The sequence below is a fragment of the Triticum urartu genome, chromosome 4 (assembly GCF_003073215.2).
Source record: "Triticum urartu cultivar G1812 chromosome 4, Tu2.1, whole genome shotgun sequence".
Classification (NCBI taxonomy): domain Eukaryota; kingdom Viridiplantae; phylum Streptophyta; class Magnoliopsida; order Poales; family Poaceae; genus Triticum; species Triticum urartu.
In genome coordinates this window covers 593,903,308-593,924,328 of record NC_053025.1, presented here as the reverse complement: position 1 = coordinate 593,924,328, position 21,021 = coordinate 593,903,308, and the positions used below count along the sequence as shown (strand labels likewise).

General features: G+C 43.5%; 1 protein-coding gene and 1 pseudogene across 2 annotated transcripts; both read left to right on the top strand.

Moving 5' to 3' along the window:
* The first annotated feature begins 364 nt into the window (after positions 1 to 364).
* Positions 365 to 5,431, top strand: LOC125552982 (BTB/POZ domain-containing protein POB1-like). Of its 2 annotated transcripts, none has more exons than XM_048716707.1 (5): positions 365 to 668; positions 3,247 to 3,323; positions 3,399 to 3,462; positions 4,006 to 4,285; positions 4,404 to 5,431. In XM_048716707.1, exons 1-5 carry the CDS (start codon positions 467 to 469, stop codon positions 5,236 to 5,238), a joined length of 1,458 nt encoding a protein of 485 aa, XP_048572664.1. In that variant the 5' UTR covers positions 365 to 466; the 3' UTR covers positions 5,239 to 5,431. The 2 variants fall into 2 exon arrangements, with proteins under 2 accessions (XP_048572664.1, XP_048572663.1); XM_048716706.1 differs by having other exon boundaries at positions 3,238 to 3,323.
* A 4,539-nt stretch (positions 5,432 to 9,970) lies between these two features.
* On the top strand, positions 9,971 to 11,891 carry LOC125554923 (annotated as a pseudogene).
* Positions 11,892 to 21,021: the final 9,130 nt, after the last annotated feature.

Here is a 21,021-nt window from a genome sequence, read left to right as displayed (position 1 = left end):
AGCGGAGGAAGGCGCCGTCGGCCAGGCGTGGGGGAGGAAGACAGGAGGAACATGATCGGGGTATGCAAAATCAAAAAACGGAAAAAGAGGATCGTGCCTGGGATGCCGATCGAAGGGCTTGGGAACCGTGTGGTAGTTTTGCAATCTGCCACACGGTTGCCACATACATATTTCGATATATGATTTACATGGTATAGACATAATATTATTGTTTTGTACTGTATGAAAAACGATGTGATGAATTTTGTACAATTCACACAAGATTGATTAAAATTAAATTTTGGGAAATATGTGCTTGTGATTTACCCACATCATAAGGTCCTCTTGACAATTCTTATCTTATTTTGGAAAAGCTTCGCGGGTTTTGTATTCGACCTCACTCTCGCCTTCTCGAAGAAGCCCCCGCGAGCTAGGGTTTACTGCCCCGGTCCCACGCGACCTTCCTCTTCTTGACGCGGCGGAGCTCATGGCCGGCGGCGAAGAGACGGCGGCCGCGGCGGAGGCGGAGATGGATCTGGAGTTCTCGCGCGGCGCGGATGTGCCCAGCTTCGAGTTCGCCTTCAATTCGGAGAAGTTCTCCGACAAGGTGCTGCAGGTAGAGGTCGTCGCCGGCGACGACGGAGGAGGAGGACCCCTCCCCGACTCAGTGCGCCACATTAAGGGGCAAGGTGCGTAATATGCCCCCCTGCCCCCCCCCCCCCCCCCCCCCCCCCACCCAGCCCCCGCCTCTGGGGGGATTTATGTTTATGCATTTCTGACGCGATTCAGACATTATTAATTTGATTCAGTGCTGTGCTTCATATGCAATGTTTGAGCTAAATCGTTTAGTGTAACGTGGAAGCAATTGAAGGAATCCACAAGGTCAAACTCAATTGAAGGATTGTGCGTGAGCTGATGTTGTGCAGATGTAAGAGTTATCTGACACTGAAAGCTGTGCTCGCTTAATTCGAACTCAATTTTGTAGAGAAATGTGGTTACCAGATCAACGTTGTTTTTTGAACCGGAGATTATACATTGTCCGCATGCCAAATCTGCCAATTATTATGTTTCCGAATGTAGCGGAAAAAAAAGGAACAACATATTATTATCAAATGTCTTGTTGAATATGTATATGAGAAAATATGATCCTTTATATTTAGAAAGGTGATTATATTTAGGAAGAACTCCGCCTATGTTGTCTCAACATAGCCGGTCCCAAGCCTGGGTAAAGAAGGAGGATTGTGATAGGCTTGTCGAGCCAACATAAAAACTCAGCGCTCTTATGCAGATGAAACCCAAAGATCTTATGGGTTTCACCTCTAGCCTACCCCAACTTGTTTGGGACTAAAGGCTTTGTTGTTGTTGTATTATATTTAGGAAGAGCTCCATAAAACTTAAGAACTCTCTGATTCCCCACAACCATGTTCCCTATTCAACATATAAGCATGCAAGGGCAATATTAATTAGTCTGCATTTTTCGCCTCTACAGGTCTGTTTTGTGTGTGTTAAAACATTTAAGGTCATTATTAGCCTGCTTGAGAACCACTTTTGTTTATGTAGTACAACCTGTTGCATAGAGATAAATTTGGCAGTCACATGGCTGATCTTTTTATTAGGGATTACTGGATTAGTGATTGTGGCAACGGTCAAAACAATAGAATGCTATTATAAGTTTTGCACCGGAGATCTTATCGTGGAAACGTAAGACCAAATGAAATCTGTGCTGGGCTAAATCATTATCAAATTTAACAAGTGGCATACCATGTATTCATACATCAGACTATGAGGCAACAAATAGCAATCCCCTTGACCCTGCAAAAGTAGAATAAAATCGATCCATTGCAACTGAGACTACCCACTGGACAATGGAGACACACAACCCTGTGAGTCAGAAAATTTGGAAGCATGCTATTACAGTTGACACCTAAAGTTCTACTACTTGTTGTCCTTTATGAAATTGTAGGCACTGATTACGAGTCGAAGGGCTAGTCTTGACTAGTGGAGGGACTAGTCTATGAGTCGCAATGTGAATGCCGACTAGGATTCTCATGTAAGCCGAGTCGAGTTGTCGAGCGACTAGTCGTAGACTAGTCTGGACTAGTCGTGCTCTATGAGTCGCTCGACTCAAATTTGGAAGGGGATAAGTGAGCCAGCTCGCAGCCATGGGAGGGTAAAATTGGAGAGCTAGGTTTTCAGGCTCGCTCTAGAACGAGCCGCACCTAAGACGAGGCTGCTGCCAGCACCTGCTGAACCGTTGCTGCCGGCAGCGGTGGCAAGGAGCATTGCTCCGCTCTGCGTCTGCTGGTTCTGTTCCTTCCTTTGCCGGATCTACTCTGCCGTTGAAGGAGGGATGTTGCAGTGAGGGAGAATCAGAGAAGGCTAGGGTCATGATGAGCAGGGAGGAGTTTTAGGGTTGTGTGCCGTTACGAGGAAAGAGAGCAGATCAGCAGAAGGCATGTGGCAGCTGTGGTGAGGGAGAAGGGAGTGACGATAGTGGAATAAGGTCACGGGGGGAGTATATAGCTAGTAGATGGGCTTTTGGGCCACAAGGAAGTGCATAGGTACATAGTTGCCCAATCTCTAAGTCTTCCTTATTTTTCCTTGAAATATACTCTACGTGCTAAACTGTTTGACTGCTCTGTTCCTTCTATGTCTGCCTCAAGGATAAGGCGGGGTTAGGCCTTAAAACAATGACTACTACTAGGTATTAGTAGTTGAGCACTGTAAGTTGAGTGCTACAGTACCACGTCGACTAGTCCAGCACTAGTCTAGACTAGTCACGATTAGTCTATAAGCCTCAACCCTGGAACGACTCGTCGATTCGTAAACCTTGATTGTAGGTTTTAATAAATCTATGATCATGATTAGTAAACCACGGTTAGTCCAGCACTAGTCTTCATTTTACAATTCTTGGTCAAGTTTGTCGTGAACCTTTTTAAAAGCCATTGACAAATTCTGGTAGGATCCTTGAGATAACATCTATGATCACTTTGCTCACTGAGCTACAAGCATGGTTAGATTACTGGCTGCAGCTAAATGACCATTCAGTTTTGGTGACCTTATTTTAACCATTTACATAGATCTGTAGATTGATTAAATGAATATGTACCATTGAACAAATTGTTCTAAGTATTTTAACAGAAGATAATATGTTTAATGGCTTTAATCATGTACCTTTTACTTTTCCTAGTTGTCTTGTATACCACTTGTCTTGGTATTTTGCACCTGATAATGGACAGAGTATTTACTCTTCCTCAGCCATGTCAGGTACACAAATTTTAACAGTAAAGGCCCTTCATATCAATTCAGCGATTCTTGCTGCAAGAAGTCCTTTCTTTCTAAAGGTATTTCTTATACCCATGGGAAATGCATTTGTTGTACAGTCATTTCAAGTTCCTAATAAGCTTCATATTTCTTAGCTCTTCTCAAATGGCATGAAAGAATCTGATCAGATGCGTCCAAGAATTAGGATTGCCAATTCAGGTAATGTGATAGCTTAAGTGTAACATTCTTTCTCATGTTTTATTCTAGTTTGCTATTGTGGTTGTGTTACTATTTTTTAAAATTAAAACATGATTATTTATGGTATATATTGCATGTACCATGCACTGTCTAAATATTCCTGATGTATGTCATCTCTTGTAGTCATCGATGTGGGCAATTTATGGATTAGCTAATTCTCTTAAGTAGGGGATTAACGCTCGCTTTAAGTCTCTTTTTGATATGCAATTATGAGGTAATTTGCAAGGTTAAAAGTAAATTATGAGCCATCCGATATAGTTGTATTGAGTGGTTGAGATCGTTTGGATTCTGCCAACTCGTAAATTCTATATAGTACTAGTATAGATATAAATTTTCCATGATTGGAAAAAGGTTAACCTCCCATGGAGCCTTTTGAATATTGTAAGTCAATAGTCAACTTAAACAATTATTTAAGGTACAAAAGGGTTGTTCTTTTTTTTTTGGTTACTTCTTTATCAAACTGTTGTCTTATGATTTTTCTGTTTTCATTCTACTTGGGAACAGAGCAAATTGCCCTTATGGAGGTTTTAAGCTATATGTACAGTGGAAAATTGACAACAGCTGAGCCCACTCTTCTGCTCGACATCTTGATGGTTGCGGACAAGTTTGAGGTTATTTCTTGCTTGAGGCGTTGTAGTCAGCTGCTCACAAACTTGCCTATGACAACAGAGTCTGCACTGCTCTGCATAGACCATCCTTGCTCGACTTCATTGGCCGCTGAGGTCCAACATGTTATAAGCGTTGCAAAGGAATTCCTTGCCGACAAGCACAAGGATTTTGATAAGTTAGTGATCCCCATTTAATGGAGCCATGTTTCGTTTCCTTTTTTGAGAAAACTGTAGAAATTGATGTCACAAAATCATGTATTTAGTGTACTTATGATATGGTTTGTCTCATTTCAGGTTCAGACGTGAACTGATGAATATTTCTCTTGCTGGGATGGAAGCTATCTTTTCAAGTACTGACATGCATGTGAGCTGTGAAGATGACTTATATTACTTCATGCTTGAGTGGGTCCGTGCAAGATACCTAGATTCAGAGGAAAGACGTGGGATCTTGAGTTCTCGTTTGCTGCCGCTAGTTCGCTTCAGTCATATGACATGTACGACACTTGAGAAGATCCTAGCATGCACTGATAATGATATAGACCATGAGCAAGTAACTAAGCGTATTACCGAGGTACTTCTACACAAAGCTTACCCAAGACAGATGGAAAGTGCTCTTAGTACACAAACCGGTTGGCAATTTGCTGAGCGTGCTTACAAGTACAAACCTGTGAAATTGGTTGCTTTTGATCGACCCTGCCCACAGGTTACAGTTTACTTGGATCTAACGCGCGAGGAGTGCTCTCGACTCTTCGGGTCTGAACATATATGCTCGCACCCGTTCCAGCTTGGAGGGCGGGACTTTTATCTTGTCGCATTCTGTGAAATGGATGAGCAGAGTAATTTGTGCACTTTTGGCCTCTGCTTAGTAGAATGGAAGAATATGAAGGGTTCATCAGATTTGACCATCGATATTGAGTTTGCTGCAAGGACTAGATTGTCAGGAAAATTCGTAAGCAACTTGGAGGTTAAGGTTATCTTCAGTTTGTCAGATTGGGTACATGGATCCGTGGATCTTTTTGGCGTTCCATGGTCGACGTTCATATCTGACGACAACCTCTTCATCAACGGGGTGCTGCATCTGAGAGCTGATTTGAGGTTGGCCGTTGGGCAGATGGGTTTACAATCTTGACGACATCTCACTAAGCAAAGTTAGGTTGATCGGTTCATGTGATTCCAGCTGGGGTGGCATGTTGGCAGCGTGGTTCAATGCGGTCACATTTTGTTATTTTTGTGTCTGTGCTGAAAAACTAGGCTTGCCTGAATGATGTAAGGAGGCTCTCGCTTGCAATGAGAAAGTTGAAAATTGTGGCGATACGTAGGCATATTTGATCCACTGAAAAAAAAAATACTCCCTCTGTCTCAAATTTCTTGTCTTAGATTTGTCGAGATACGAATGTATCTAATACATCCGTATCTCGACAAATCTAAGACAAGAATTTTGGGACGGAGGGAGTAGCATGCTATATCACCGCTAATAACATGCTATAGCATCCTGAAAATTGTCTCGCTAAATAAATTTATGTACAATGTCTCACTAATAGCACGCTATAGCACGATATAGCATGCTAATATTTGCTGTAGCATGCTATTTTTTTCCTGATCTGACCCTCTTTTTCTGTTTTAGATTCACCATAAGCTTCTTCTCTACATGCGTGATTGTTCACCCTTTTTTGTTTGTTTGTTCTGCATTAGATTCGCCATCGCCAGCTCGGTTTTGACGATGAAGCCGATTGTCCATGGAAGCCCAGCATGCGACGCATCAATGTATAGGCCAGAGAAACTTTCTGGGATTGTGCACTGATGTTGCAGTATGTCCTGGTGAATGAAGTTGTGGCTGAGAGAAGCAACTATTTGGAAGTGGTCGATTAGAGCAACTCTAGCAGACCCCGCAAAAACTTGACCTGCAAAATGCGTTTGCAGTTTTACGAAGATCACGTTTGCGGGTTGAAAACTAGCGCGGCCGAACAGATACTATAAAACAAACTGTAAAACTGAAATAAAGAGCTCCTTCCTCCGGTCCAGCCGTTGCCGCCCCTTCCTCCAGCCGGCCGCGCCCCGTCGCCCGTCGGCCGCGCCCCATCGCCCATCGGTCGCGCCCCATCCCTGCCGGTCGCGCCCCATCATCGCGTCGGTCGCGCCCAGCCTCGCCGGCCACGCCCCGTCGTCCACGCCCAGCCTTGCCGGCCACACCCCGTCGCCTCCGTCGTCCGCGCCTTGCTCTATTGCCAGGCGAGCCGTGCCCCTTTGCCTGCCGTGTTGGAAGGATTCCGGCGGCCAGGCTGAGGTCATGGGAGGCCACGACGATGTCAAGCTCGTCCAATTTGAACCGGCGGCGATCGATTGCGACGATGAATTCCGGTGAGTTTAGGGCGGATTCCGGCAAACTCCGCGGCGGCGTGTTTGCTCCAACAAGGTTTGACCGGTATACGGGGCCCCCTATATTCGACATTCCAACCTCCAAAGATAAAGGTTTCGGGTGTGCATTTGCGATGACCCTTAAAAATTTACGGGTTGGACTACTTTTACGGTTTCTGTTCTAGACACTTTTTTTCGCTCAAAACTGTAAAACGCAAATTTTGCGGGTTTGACCACTTATGCGGGGTCTACTAGAGATGCTCTTACCATTCATTCATTAAGCACACAGTAATCTGAACAATGGCCGACTTCATTTTCATCGGCTTCTGCACGTGGAAAGTAGAAAGTTTTGATTGGTCCCGGCTCCACCCGTTGCTGGAGCCTGAACCTGCGCTGGAGCACCTGGCGGCGCTCTCCTCGCTGGCTGCTGGACCCGGTCTCGCTGTTATCGTTCTGTTGTACAAAGTACTCCCTCTGTCCGATAATTCTTGTCGTGCTTGCTAGCGGAAGCGGTAAATGCTAGTCTAGACTCTAGAGCACACATGCACCCGCTCAAAAAATTGTTTTTCAAATATATAGACCTTAAGTTTGTAGAAAAATTACAAATTCAATGAATAAAATATTGGTATTCTATTCATTAATATTTTGTCCCTTTTTAAAACACAAATTAGCATATTTTCTCACACAAGATGGGGCCTTACGAGTGGTAGGTGCTAAATAGGCCCTATATGACGCTCGATGCGTCACAATGCTGTTCAAATGCACGGAGCGACCGAGCTGGGCCGGCCCATATGATGTTTTGAAGATTTGTAGGCTGGTTCTAGTTTTGGGAATCCTGAACTGGGATTTTTCTTCCTTGTATTTTCTGTTTTTTTTTATTTTTTAATCATTTTCTTAACTTTTTATTTCCATTTTTTCTTTTTCTTGCCCTTTTTTCTTTCATAATTTCCCAAATTTCGAAAAATGTTAAAAAATTGTTCAGAGTTAAAAAAATATTTCGTTCTTTTTTCAAAATTTGGAAATTGTTCATGATTTTCAAGATTTTTTTTTAAAATTAAAAATATGTTCGGAATTTCAATATTTATTCGCATTTTTCAAAAAAATAAAAACTGTTCGTGTTTTCAAAAGATGTAGCTGTTTTAAAAACATGTTCACTAAACTGAAAAATGTTCATGTTTTCCAAATAATGTTCACTTTTTCAAAAAAAGAAAAGAAAAATTTGAACCGCCGCTGTGCGCTCCCTGCTAAATATGTAGACATGCTTAGAAAATATATCTTCTCCACAAGCCATAAAACACTAGATATGCTTGTTTAGAAAATAAACAACTTCAACTTAAAAAACAACCTTATCAATTTGCTTGGCACTTTTTGTCTTTGATTGAAGAGAAAAAACAACCTCATAATAAAGTACGGATTGACTCCGTGAGTTCACCGTCACAATGCGCTTTCTTCCCATGATTTTATGCTTTCACTTTGAATTTTAAAACTTATTCGAGGTGGTACTAATTCGTGGTCAAAACCGAATCTGATCGACGGTCCGTCGTTAGATTTTCGTCCGTACATCTCGCACGTGGGCCGGCCCATTGATGATGCATCGCTCAAATCAGCCAAAAAATAATGATTTTACGCTTTTACTTTGAATTTTAAAACTTATTCGAGGTGGTACTAATTCGTGGTCAAAACCGAATCTCTCAAATCAGCCAAAAAATAATGATTTTACGCTTTTACTTTGAATTTTAAAACTTATTCGAGGTGGTACTAATTCGTGGTCAAAACCGAATCTGATCGACGGTCCGTCGTTAGATTTTCGTCCGTACATCTCGCACGTGGGCCGGTCCATTGATGATGCATCGCTCAAATCAGCCAAAAAATAATGTGGTGCAGGAGTATCGAACCCGCGCCCCCAGTTTTCGCAGGTAGGTAAGGTACCAGCTCGCCTATGATTCAGTTCTATCAAAAGGAAGTATTTAGCTCGTATTAATCAATAGTACCACATCGCTGCTTTACATGAAATTACATCAATTTATATATGTCCGCAAGTACACAAGGAACAAGCTTGGCAAGAAATAAAAGAGATGTCTGAATAAGGATGGAATGTGTTGCGCTATAATAGGAATAAAGAGGGGGACCTTGTGGCAAGGATATCCAATTAATGCGGGAATAATGGTTGATTGTGTTGCCCGAATAAAAGATGGAATGTGTTGTGCTATATAAAAGAAATAAAAGAGAGGAAGCGGGGTGGGATGTAAATAAATAAGGACATGCAGGGCAAGAAATAAAAAAGAGGCCTAAAGATGGGATGTTGGTACGCTATAAAAGAATGACAAGAAATGTCGGATGTGCGCTATAGAAGAAATATGAAGAGAGAGACCCAATAAAGAGGGATGTATATGTAGTTTGACACTAAAAAAAATGTTGTTTATGTATTTTTTTTTAAATCTTCACGTCTTTAATTAATATGCATGTTGATTTTTTTCAAGAGTTGCAAGAAAAATATTTGCACATAAAAAATTAACGTGATAGAGGATGCATGAAGAATTTCATAGCGATGTTTCACGTCAGAGGGAAACAAGGACGAGCTCGGCACGGCGGCGGGAGGATAAGCTTGAGGTCGTGGAGCGAAGCCAAGAGCTGGAAGGAATGATGTTCAATATGCCCTAAGTTGGTTACGCTTAACCGCCCACGATGCATTTATGTCTCCGTAGTGTGCAAATGTATAATGTTTGTTTTTATCGTTTTCTTTTACCCATAACAACACCCCATTAGACGCATGTCATGAACAAATCTAAGAACAACTTTGTTTCGGCCGCAACTACATATTCTCAAACTCTAAACCATCATTTATAGACTATAAGAACGTGTGACATTTTTCCTCCCGTTGCAACGCACGGGCCCTCTTGCTAGTATATATATATATTCATTAATAACAATATATAGTACAGTAGCATTGTTACAGTCAGGCTTTGAATCAAATTGAGAGAGGCTTCCAAAAGTAAAACTACTCTAATTAGATACCGCCGACCTCGTCTTCTCGAAGAAAGAAGCATCGGCAGCTAGGTTACGACCGGCTACCGTCCCGCGCTCGGTGCTTCCTCCACCTCCCTCTCCCAGCCGTACGTGGCGGAGGGAATGGACGCCGACGAAGAGTCAGCGATGGCGGCGGCAGTGGCAGCAGACTAGCAGAGTTGGGGCTGGACTTCTCGCGCGGCGGCGTGGTGCCCAGTTTCAAGTTCGCGTTCAATTTTTACCCATTTCTTCGACAAGTATTTCTGGACGGAGGGAGTATATAGGAAAACCATGTTATTATGTTGTTCACACATAGAGTTTTACTTCTCCCAGTTCTTTGATGTATTACCTTGTAAGGTCTTTGGGAATAATTAATACTATGACTGCATGCATCGTCCAGATGCAAAGGCCGGGGTACATCCTCCTTTTCTAAAAAAAAATCTCCCAGTTTGTTCTTTATTAATCTCTTTTATCTTTGTTATTTTGCAGGTTATAAAGGACAGATCATTGACTCTTCCTCCATGATGGTGGATCAACCAGTTTTACAAGAAAAAACCTTTTATATCAATTCAGTGATTCTTGCTTCAAGAAGTTATTTCTTTCTGAAGGTAACTCTGATGACCTTTGTGAACTGCATTTGTTGATTTGTTCTAGCCAGTTGAAGTTTCTAATAAGCTTCATGCTTCTTAGCTTTTCTCAAATGGCATGAAGGAATCTGCGCAGACGCATTCGACAATTAGGATCACTGATTCAGGTAATGCGATTGCCAAAGTGCAACATTCTTCCTCCTATATAATTTATTCTAATTTGTTACTGTGTTAGTACTATTTTCTATCTAGAATCAGAATAACATGGATATTTATAGTGAACTGAAGATTATGTTTCATAGTTTCTGCCAATTTTGTATTTTCAATGATAAAATGAATATTTAGGGTAAACGAATGTTTATGTTTCATGGTTATTGCCACTTTTGCATTTTCAGTGATAAAGAGAAGGTTAGTCTCCCATGGATCTTTTCTAAATATTGAAAGTCAACATTCAACTTAAATAATCATTTAGGATACACAAGTCACAAGGTTGTTTTCTTTTATTTCTCTATTATTCGTTCTTTCCGCGTCTTTATGCATTTTTGTTTTCATTCTACTTGGAACAGAGGAAAATGCCCTTATGGAGCTTTTAAGATATATGTACGGCGGGAAGTTGACGACAACTGAGCCCACTCTCCTGCTCGACATCTTGATGGTTGCGGATAAGTTTGGGGTTCTTTCATGCATGAGGCATTGTAGTCGGTTGCTCACAAGCTTGCCTATGACGACCACAGAATCTGCATTGCTCTACATGGATCATCCTTGCTCGGCTTCATTAGCCGGTGAGGTCCAGCGTGTGATGCGTATAGCCAAGAAATTCCTTGCCAACAAATACAAGGATTTTGAGAAGTTAGTCATCTCCATCTGATGGAGCCATGTTTTATTTCCTTTTCTAAGAAAACTGAGGTCCAGCATTGATGTCCCTCCCCAAATCATGTGTTTAGTGTGCACTCATGGCATGGTTTGTCTCTTTTCAGGTTCGAGCTTGAACTGATGAATTTCCCTCTTGTTGCGATTGAAGCCATATTTTCTAGCACAGGCCTACAAGTACTAACTGAAGGTAACATATATACCTTTATGCTCACGTGGGCCCGTGCGCGATACCCAGCATTGGATGAAAGACGCGAGATCTTGACTTGTCGTTTATTTCCGCTGGTACGCTTCAATCATATGACACGTGTGGCACTTCAGGATATCCTAGCTAGCACGCACCGATGATGATATAGACCATGAGCAAGTAACTGAGCGTATTACCGAGGCACTTCTGCGCAAAGCCTACCCAACACAGATGGAGGGTGATCTTGCAGCAGAAGTAAGCGCCTGCTGGCAATTCGTGGAGCGAGGTTACGGTTTCAAACCTGTGAAATTGTCTGTTGTTCATCCAAGCTGCCCAGAGACGATTCTGGTTTATTTGGATCTAACGTTCAAGGAGTGCTCCCGACTCTTCCCCTACGGAGATATATTCTCACATCCATTCCAGCTCGAAGGGTGGGACTTATATCTCATGGCAACATGTACAATGGATGAGCAGAGCAAGTTGTACAGCTTTGGCCTCTGGATAGTAGTCACTAAGAATCTGAAGGGCTCAAAATATCTGACAGTAGATTATAGTTTTGCTGCAAGGACTAGATCATCAGGAGAATTTGAGAGCACTTTCAGGGATGAGAATACGTTCACCAGTAATGGGATGACGGGATGCTCTGATCTTTTTGACACTCCATGGTCGATGTTCATTGCTGACAACAACCTCTTCATCGATGGCGTGTTGCATCTGAGAGTTTATTTGACGGTGACGGGCTGGCAGGAATTACATATGTATATGATATCACAGTAACCCACTCGGCAAATTTAGGTTGTGTGTGCAATGTCGGTCGCTTCATTGTGATTTCAGTTCAAATGTGGCTTTGTTGTTTGGCTGAACATGCTTCTTCATGCGGTCTAATTTCATCATTTTCTGTGAAACTCTTTGGCGCCAGAACAATGTAAGGAGTTGGTGGAGGCTCTTATAACTTCTTATTTAAAAGCGAAGTTTGAGAAATCCAATGCTTATTGTAGTAATGGGCCGGATTCACATCATAATTTTAATTCACAACTAGAATTTTCTTTTCTATAGCTGTGTTCGGATTTGCAATTGAATTTTATCACAAAATCAATATGTACTCACTCCAACTCTAAAAAGAAGACGTATGTTGATTGCCGATTAGTCAAGTAATGTCATTTATGTTACACAGTCACAGAATAAACACTGTTAGATTATAGTACTCAAAAGTACTTTCACATGATTATGATTTTGTAACCATTGACTAAACAGTCAACATGACATTGGACAGTTAAACTACACCTTATTTTAGAATCAGGTGGGAGTAGTGTCTTATGTCATCATGTTTTCTTGATCTTTTCGTGACTGTAGAGTGAGATTTTCCTACTTTGTAGAGAGATTCCAATTAATCTAGAGTAGAATATACTCCTGGTGATATGGATCATACGTCCTTATGTGGCCCAAGAACACACTTCTTACCAAACCGCTGCAATGACTACTTGCTTTGTGAGAAATATGAGATGACAAAGCTAAAATTTATTCCTACCTATGTCATCATTCAAGCAATTTAGAAATAAAAATCTGTTTTCAACTTTGCATACAAATAACAATACTTGCATAAAGAACAAGAATGTTTTCATTGGGTCTTCAATTGCTATGTCATAATGTCATTGTGGCGTGAGTAAAAAAAGGATGTTTCCATTGGTTTGTCAATTGCTATGCCATAATGTCATTGTGGTGTGAGTTAAAAAGAAGAAAAATGTTTTCATTGGTTTGTCAATTGCTATGTCATAATGTCATTTGCTCCTTTTTGCATACAAAGACATTATTCACCTCGTCACTGTTGTGATTTTTCTGTGTACCGTACAAATCACTTTTCTTTTAGAAGAGTGTTTTGTATAGTGTGACAAATTTCACGCCAGTGATGTTTTTCAATTTCTGCCGCACTCTACAAAAATATCAAGTCTTGCATTCAATAGATATCTGACTGTGAAACACAACATGCTTTGATTCCTTCAATAGTCGTGGTAGGGATGTCGCTACCACACGAGCCAATATTCATATGAAAATTAAATGAGACCTGCCCACGGGTGCGAGGTAACGTTGCGTATTTACGCTGGCTGCGAATTAGACGCCCCCTATTGTGCAGTGGGCTATATTAAGTAGGAATCACGATGTGCATGGGGACGTGTGAGATTTCGGCATAAAATCCACGTCCATGAAGACAACCCATATAAGCTACTAAAGCAACACAAGGTACTAGGTCCCACTTTTTTATGTGAGACTATCCAACTATAATGGATGTCTATCCCATGAAACTCAATGTAAAATATTTGTATATGTTTATATGAAATGGAGTATTCAATAGATGTTTGTGTTTTGCATTGCTGTGCTGCTAGTAGTAATCCTAGACTGCTAGCAGTGCAGCTTATAGCTTGCAACTAGACTTACCGACTAGTCAGTGATAAGTCTTTGGTTCACGCTGTCTGATAAGTTGCATTGCCGGCCGACCCATCTGTTGGAAATATGCCCTAGAGGCAATAATAAAAGCATTATTATTATATTTCCTTGTTCATGATAATTGTCTTTATTCATGCTATAATTGTGTTATCCGGAAATCGTAATACATGTGTGAATAATAGACACCAACATGTCCCTAGTAAGCCTCTAGTTGACTAGCTCGTTGATCAACAGATAGTCATGGTTTCCTGACTATGGACATTGGATGTCATTGATAACGAGATCACATCATTAGGAGAATGATGTGATGGACAAGATCCAATCCTAAACATAGCACAAGATCGTATAGTTCGTTTGCTAGAGTTTTCCAATGTCAAGTATCTTTTCCTTAGACCATGAGATCGTGTAACTCCCAGATACCGTAGGAGTGCTTTGGGTGTACCAAATGTCACAACGTAACTGGGTGACTATAAAGGTATACTACGGGTGTCTCCGAAAGTGTCTGTTGGGTTGACACGGATCAAGACTGGGATTTGTCACTCCGTATGACGGAGAGGTATCACTAGGCCCACTCGGTAATGCATCATCATAATGAGCTCAAAGTGACCAAGTGTCTGGTCACGGGATCATGCATTACGGTACGAGTAAAGTGACTTGCCGGTAACGAGATTGAACGAGGTATTGGGATACCGACGATCGAATCTCGGGCAAGTAACATACCGATTGACAAAGGGAATTGTATACGGGATTGATTGAATCCTCGACATCGTGGTTCATCCGATGAGATCATCGGAGCATGTGGGAGCCAACATGGGGTATCAAGATCCGCTGTTGGTTATTGACCGGAGTCGTCTTCGGTAATGTCTCATGTCCCGAACCCGTAAGGGTCTACACACTTAAGGTTGAATGATGCGACGCTAGGGTTGTAGGGATATGTATATGCAATAACCCGAATGTTGTTAGGAGTCCCGGATGAGATCCCGAACGTCCCGAGGAGTTTCGGAATGGTCCGGAGGTAAAGAATTATATATATGAAGTGCTATTTCGTGCATCGGGACAAGTTTCGGGGTCACCGGTATTGTACCGAGACCACCGGAAGGGTCCCGGGGGTCCACCGGGTGGGGCCACCTGCCCCGGGGGCACATGGGCTGTAGGGGTGTGCGCCTTGGCCTACATGGGCCAAGGGCACCAGCCCCAAGAAGCCCATGCGCCTAGGGTTCAAGAAGGAAAGAGTCCCAAAGGGGGAAGGCACCTCCTAGGTGCCTTGGGGAGGAGGGATTCCTCCCTTGGCCGCCGCCCCCTAGGAGATTGGATCTCCTAGGCCCCCCCTTGGCCCTCCTATATATAGTGGGGAGAATGGAGGACTTCTGTTGGAAATATGCCCTAGAGGCAATAATAAAAGCATTATTATTATATTTCCTTATTCATGATAATTGTCTTTATTCATGCTATAATTGTGTTATCCGGAAATCGTAATACATGTGTGAATAACAGACACCAACATGTCCCTAGTAAGCCTCTACTTGACTAGCTCGTTGATCAACAGATAGTCATGGTTTCCTGACTATGGACATTGGATGTCATTGATAACGAGATCACATCATTAGGAGAATGATGTGATGGACGAGACCCAATCCTAAACATAGCACAAGATCGTATAGTTCGTTTGCTAGGGTTTTTCCAATGTCAAAGTATCTTTTCCTTAGACCATGAGATCGTGTAACTCCCGGATACCGTAGGAGTGCTTTGGGTATACCAAACGTCACAACGTAACTGGGTGACTATAAAGGTAGACTACGGGTATCTCCGAAAGTGTCTGTTGGGTTGACATGGATCAAGACTGGGATTTGTCACTCCGTATGACGGAGAGGTATCACTGGGCCCACTCGGTAATGCATCATCATAATGAGCTCAAAGTGACCAAGTGTCTGGTCACGGGATCATGCATTACGGTACGAGTAAAGTGACTTGCCGGTAACGAGATTGAACGAGGTATTGGGATACCGACGATCGAATCTCGGGCAAGTAGTATATCGATTGACAAAGGGAATTGCATACGGGGTTGATTGAATCCTCGACATCGTGGTTCATCCGATGAGATCATCGTGGAGCATGTGGGAGCCAACATGGGTATCCAGATCCCGCTGTTGGTTATTGACCGGAGAGTCGTCTCGGTCATGTCTGCTTGTCTCCCGAACCCGTAGGGTCTACACACTTAAGGTTCGGTGACGCTAGGGTTGTGAAGATATGTATATGCAGTAACCCGAATGTTGTTTGGAGTCCCGGATGAGATCCTGGACGTCACGAGGAGTTCCAGAATGGTCCGGAGGTAAAGAATTATATATAGGAAGTGCTGTTTCGGCCATCGGGACAAGTTTCGGGGTTATCGGTATTGTACCGGGACCACCGGAGGGGTCCCGGGGGCCCACCGGGTGGGGCCACCTGTCCCGGGGGGCCACATGGGCTGTAGGGGGTGCGCCTTGGCCTAGATGGGCCAAGGGCACCAGCCCCAAAAGCCCATGCGCCTAGGGTTCCACTTAAGGGAAGAGTCCCAATGGTGGAAGGCACCTCTAGGTGCCTTGGGGGGGAGGGAAACCTCCCCTTGGCTGCCGCACCTAGGAGATTGGATCTCCTAGGCTGGCGCACCACCCCCCCTTGGCCCTCCTATATATAGTGGGGGAGAGGAGGGACTTCATACACCAGCCCCTGGCGCCTCCCTCTCTCCCCGTTACGCCTCTCTCTCGTAGTATAGGCGAAGCCCTGCTACTGTGACGCCCTGCATCCACCACCACGCCGTCGTGCTGCTGGATCTTCATCAACCTCTCCTTCCCCCTTGCTGGATCAAGAAGGAGGAGACGTCTCCCGTCCCGTACGTGTGTTGAACGCGGAGGTGCCGTCCGTTCGGCGCTTGGTCATCGGTGATTTGGATCACGTCGTGTTCGACTACATCATCACCGTTCTTTGAACGCTTCCGCACACGATCTACAAAGGTATGTAGATGCGTCTGATGACTCGTTGCTAGATGAACTCCTAGATGGATCTTGGTGAAACGAGTAGGAAAATTTTTGTTTTCTGCAACGTTCCCCAACAGACTTCTCACCCCACGCCTTTGGTGCCTCCCTCTCCCTCTCCAACACATCCTCCTTCTCCATAGTGCTTGGCGAAGCCCTGCCGGAGTACTGCAGCTCCACCACCACCACGCCGTCGTGCTGCTGCTGGAGCCATCTTCCTCAACCTCCCCTTCCTCCTTGCTGGATCAAGAAGAAGGAGACGTCACGCTAACCGTACGTGTGTTGAACGCGGAGGTGCCGTCCGTTCGGCGCTAGGATCTCCGGTGATTTGGATCACGTCGAGTACGCCTTCCTCATCCCCGTTCTTTGAACGCTTCCGCGCGTGATCTACAAAGGTATGTAGATGCAATCCGATCACTCGTTGCTAGATGAAATCATAGATGGATCTTGGTGAAACCGTAGGAAATTTTTTGTTTTCTGCAACGTTCCCCAACAGTGGTATCAGAGCTAGGTCTATGCGTAGTTCTTTTTGCACGAGTAGAACACATTTTTTTGTGGGCGTAGATGTTGTCAACTTTCTTGCCGCTACTAGTCTTATCTTGCTTCAACGGTATTGTGGGATGAAGCGGCCCGGACCAACCTTACACGTACGCTTACGTGAGACCGGTTCCACCGACTAACATGCACAAGTTGCATAAGGTGGCTGGCGGGTGTCTGTCTCTCCCATTTTAGTTGGAGCGGATTCGATGAAAAGGGTCCTTATGAAGGGTAAATAGAAGTTGACAAATCACGTTGTGGCTTTCACGTAGGTAAGAAAACGTTCTTACTAGAACCCTATTTCAGCCACGTAAAACTTGCAATAACAATTAGAAGACGTCTAACTTGTTTTTGCAGCAAGTGCTTTGTGATATGATATGGCCAAAGTTGTGATGAATGATGAATGATATATATGTGATGTATGAGATGTTCATGCTATTGTAATAGGAATCACGACTTGCATGTCGATGAGTATGACAACCGGTAGGAGCCATAGGAGTTGTCTTTATTTTTTGTATGACCTGCGTGTCATTGAGAAACGCCATGTAAATTACTTTACTTTATTGCTAAACGCATTAGCCATAGTAGTAGAAGTAATAGTTGGCGAGCAACTTCATGGAGACACGATGATGGAGATCATGATGATGGAGATCATGGTGTCATGCCGGTGACAAGATGATCATGGAGCCCCAAGATGGAGATCAAAGGAGCTATGTGATATTGGCCATATCATGTCACTATTATTATTTGATTGCATGTGATGTTTATCATGTTTAGCATCTTGTTTACTTAGAACGACGGTAGTAAATAAGATGATCCCTCATAATAATTTCAAGAAAGTGTTCCCCCTAACTGTGCACCGTTGCGACAGTACGTTGTTTCGAAGCACCACGTGATGATCGGGTGTTAGATTCTAACGTTCACATACAACGGGTGTAAGACAGATTTACACATGCAAACACTTAGGTTGACTTGACGAGCCTAGCATGTACAGACATGGCCTCGGAACACAGAAGACCGAAAGGTCGAGCATGAGTCGTATGGAAGATACGATCAACATGAAGATGTTCAGCGATGTTGACTAGTCCGTCTCACGTGATGATCGGACACGGCCTAGTTAACTCGGATCATGTTATACTTAGATTACTAGAGGGATGTCTATCTAAGTGGGAGTTCATTGTATAATTTGATTAGATGAACTTAATTATCATGAACTTAGTCTAAAATCTTTACAATATGTCTTGTAGATCAAATGGCCAACGTATTCCTCAACTTCAACGCGTTCCTAGAGAAAACCAAGCTGAAAGACGATGGCAGCAACTATACGGACTGGGTCCGGAACCTGAGGATCATCCTCATAGCTGCCAAGAAAGATTATGTTCTACAAGCACCGCTAGATGACGCACCCGTCCCACAGAACCAAGACGTTATGAACGCTTGGCAGACACGTGTTGATGACTACTCCCTCGTTCAGTGCGGCATGCTTTACAGCTTAGAGCCGGGGCTCCAAAAGCGTTTTGAGAGACATGGAGCATATGAGATGTTCGAAGAGCTGAAAATGGTTTTTCAAGCTCATGCCCGGGTCGAGAGATATGAAGTCTCCGACAAATTCTTCAGCTGTAAGATGGAGGAAAACAGTTCTGTCAGTGAGCACATACTCACTATGTCTGGGTTACATAACCGCTTGACTCAGCTGGGAGTTAATCTCCCGGATGACGCGGTCATTGACAGAATCCTCCAGTCGCTTCCACCGAGCTACAAGAGCTTTGTGATGAACTTCAATATGCAGGGGATGGAAAAGACCATTCCCGAATTATTTGCAATGCTGAAATCAGCAGAGGTAGAAGTCAAAAAGGAACATCAAGTGTTGATGGTGAATAAAACCACTAAGTTCAAGAAAGGCAAGGGTAAGAAGAACTTCAAGAAGGACGGCAAGGGAGTTGCCGCGCCCGGTAAGCAAGCTGCCGGGAAGAAGCCAAAGAATGGACCCAAGCCCGAGACTGAGTGCTTTTATTGCAAGGGAAGTGGTCACTGGAAGCGGAACTGCCCCAAGTACTTAGCGGACAAGAAGGCCGGCAAAACGAAAGGTATATGTGATATACATGTAATTGATGTGTACCTTACCAGTATTCGTAGTAGCTCCTGGGTATTTGATACCGGTGTGGTTGCTCACATTTGTAACTCAAAACAGGAGCTGCGGAATAAGCGGGGACTGGCGAAGGACGAGGTGACGACGCGAGTCGGGAATGGTTCCAAGGTCAATGTGATCGCCGTCGGCACGCTACCTCTACATTTACCTTCGGAATTAGTTTTAAACCTTAATAATTGTTGTTTAGTGCCAGCTTTGAGCATGAACATTGTATCAGGATCTCGTTTAATTCGAGATGGCTACTCATTTAAATCCGAGAATAATGGTTGTTCTATTTATATGAGAGATATGTTTTATGGTCATGCTCCGATGGTGAATGGTTTATTCTTAATGAATCTCGAGCGTAATACTACACATGTTCATAGTGTGAGTACCAAAAGATGTAAGATTGATAATGATAGTCCCACATACTTGTGGCACTGCCGCCTTGGTCACATAGGTGTCAAATGCATGAAGAAGCTCCATGCTGATGGACTTTTAGAGTCTCTTGATTACGAATCATTTGACACGTGCGAACCATGCCTCATGGGTAAAATGACCGAGACTCCGTTCTCAAGAACAATGGAGCGAGCAACCAACTTATTGGAAATCATACATACTGATGTGTGCGGTCCAATGAGTGTTGAGGCTCGCGGTGGCTATCGTTATGTTCTCACCCTCACTGATGACTTGAGTAGATATGGGTATGTCTACTTAATGGAACACAAGTCTGAAACCTTTGAAAAGTTCAAGGAATTTCAGAGTGAGGTTGAGAATCAACGTGACAGGAAAATCAAGTTCCTGCGATCAGATCGCGGAGGAGAATACTTGAGTCACGAGTTTGGCACGCACTTAAGAAAATGTGGAATAGTTTCACAACTCACGCCGCCTGGAACACCTCAGCGTAATGGTGTGTCCGAACGTCGTAATCGCACTCTATTAGATATGGTGTGATCTATGATGTCTCTTGCCGATTTACCGCTTTCTTTTTGGGGCTATGCTTTAGAGACTGCCGCATTCACTTTAAATAGGGCTCCGTTGAAATCCGTTGAGACGACACCGTATGAATTATTGTTTGGGAAGAAACCTAAATTGTCGTTTCTAAAAGTTTGGGGATGCGATGCTTATGTCAAGAAACTTCAACCTGAAAAGCTCGAACCCAAGTCGGAGAAATGCATCTTCATAGGATACCCTAAAGAAACTATTGGGTATACCTTCTACCTTAGATCCGAAGGCAAGATCTTTGTTGTCAAGAATGGATCCTTTCTAGAGAAGGAGTTTCTCTCGAAAGAAGTAAGTGGGAGGAAAGTAGACCTTGATGAAGTACTACCTCTTGAACCGGAAAATGGCGCAACTCAAGAAAATGTTCCTGAGGTGCCTGCACCGACTAGAGAGGAAGTTAATGATAATGATCAAGATACTTCTGATCAAGCTCCTACTGAATTTCGAAGGTCCACAAGGACACGTTCCGCACCAGAGTGGTACGGCAACCCTGTCTTGGAAATCATGTTGTTGGACAACAGTGAACCTTCGAACTATGAAGAAGCAATGGCGGGCCCGGATTCCGACAAATGGCTGGAAGCCATGAAATCCGAGATAGGATCCATGTATGAAAACGAAGTATGGACTTTGACTGACTTGCCTGTTGAGCGGCGAGCCATAGAAAATAAATGGATCTTTAAGAAGAAGACAGATGCGGATGGTAATGTGACCATCTATAAAGCCCGGCTTGTCGCTAAGGGTTATCGACAAGTTCAAGGGGTTGACTACGATGAGACTTTCTCACCGG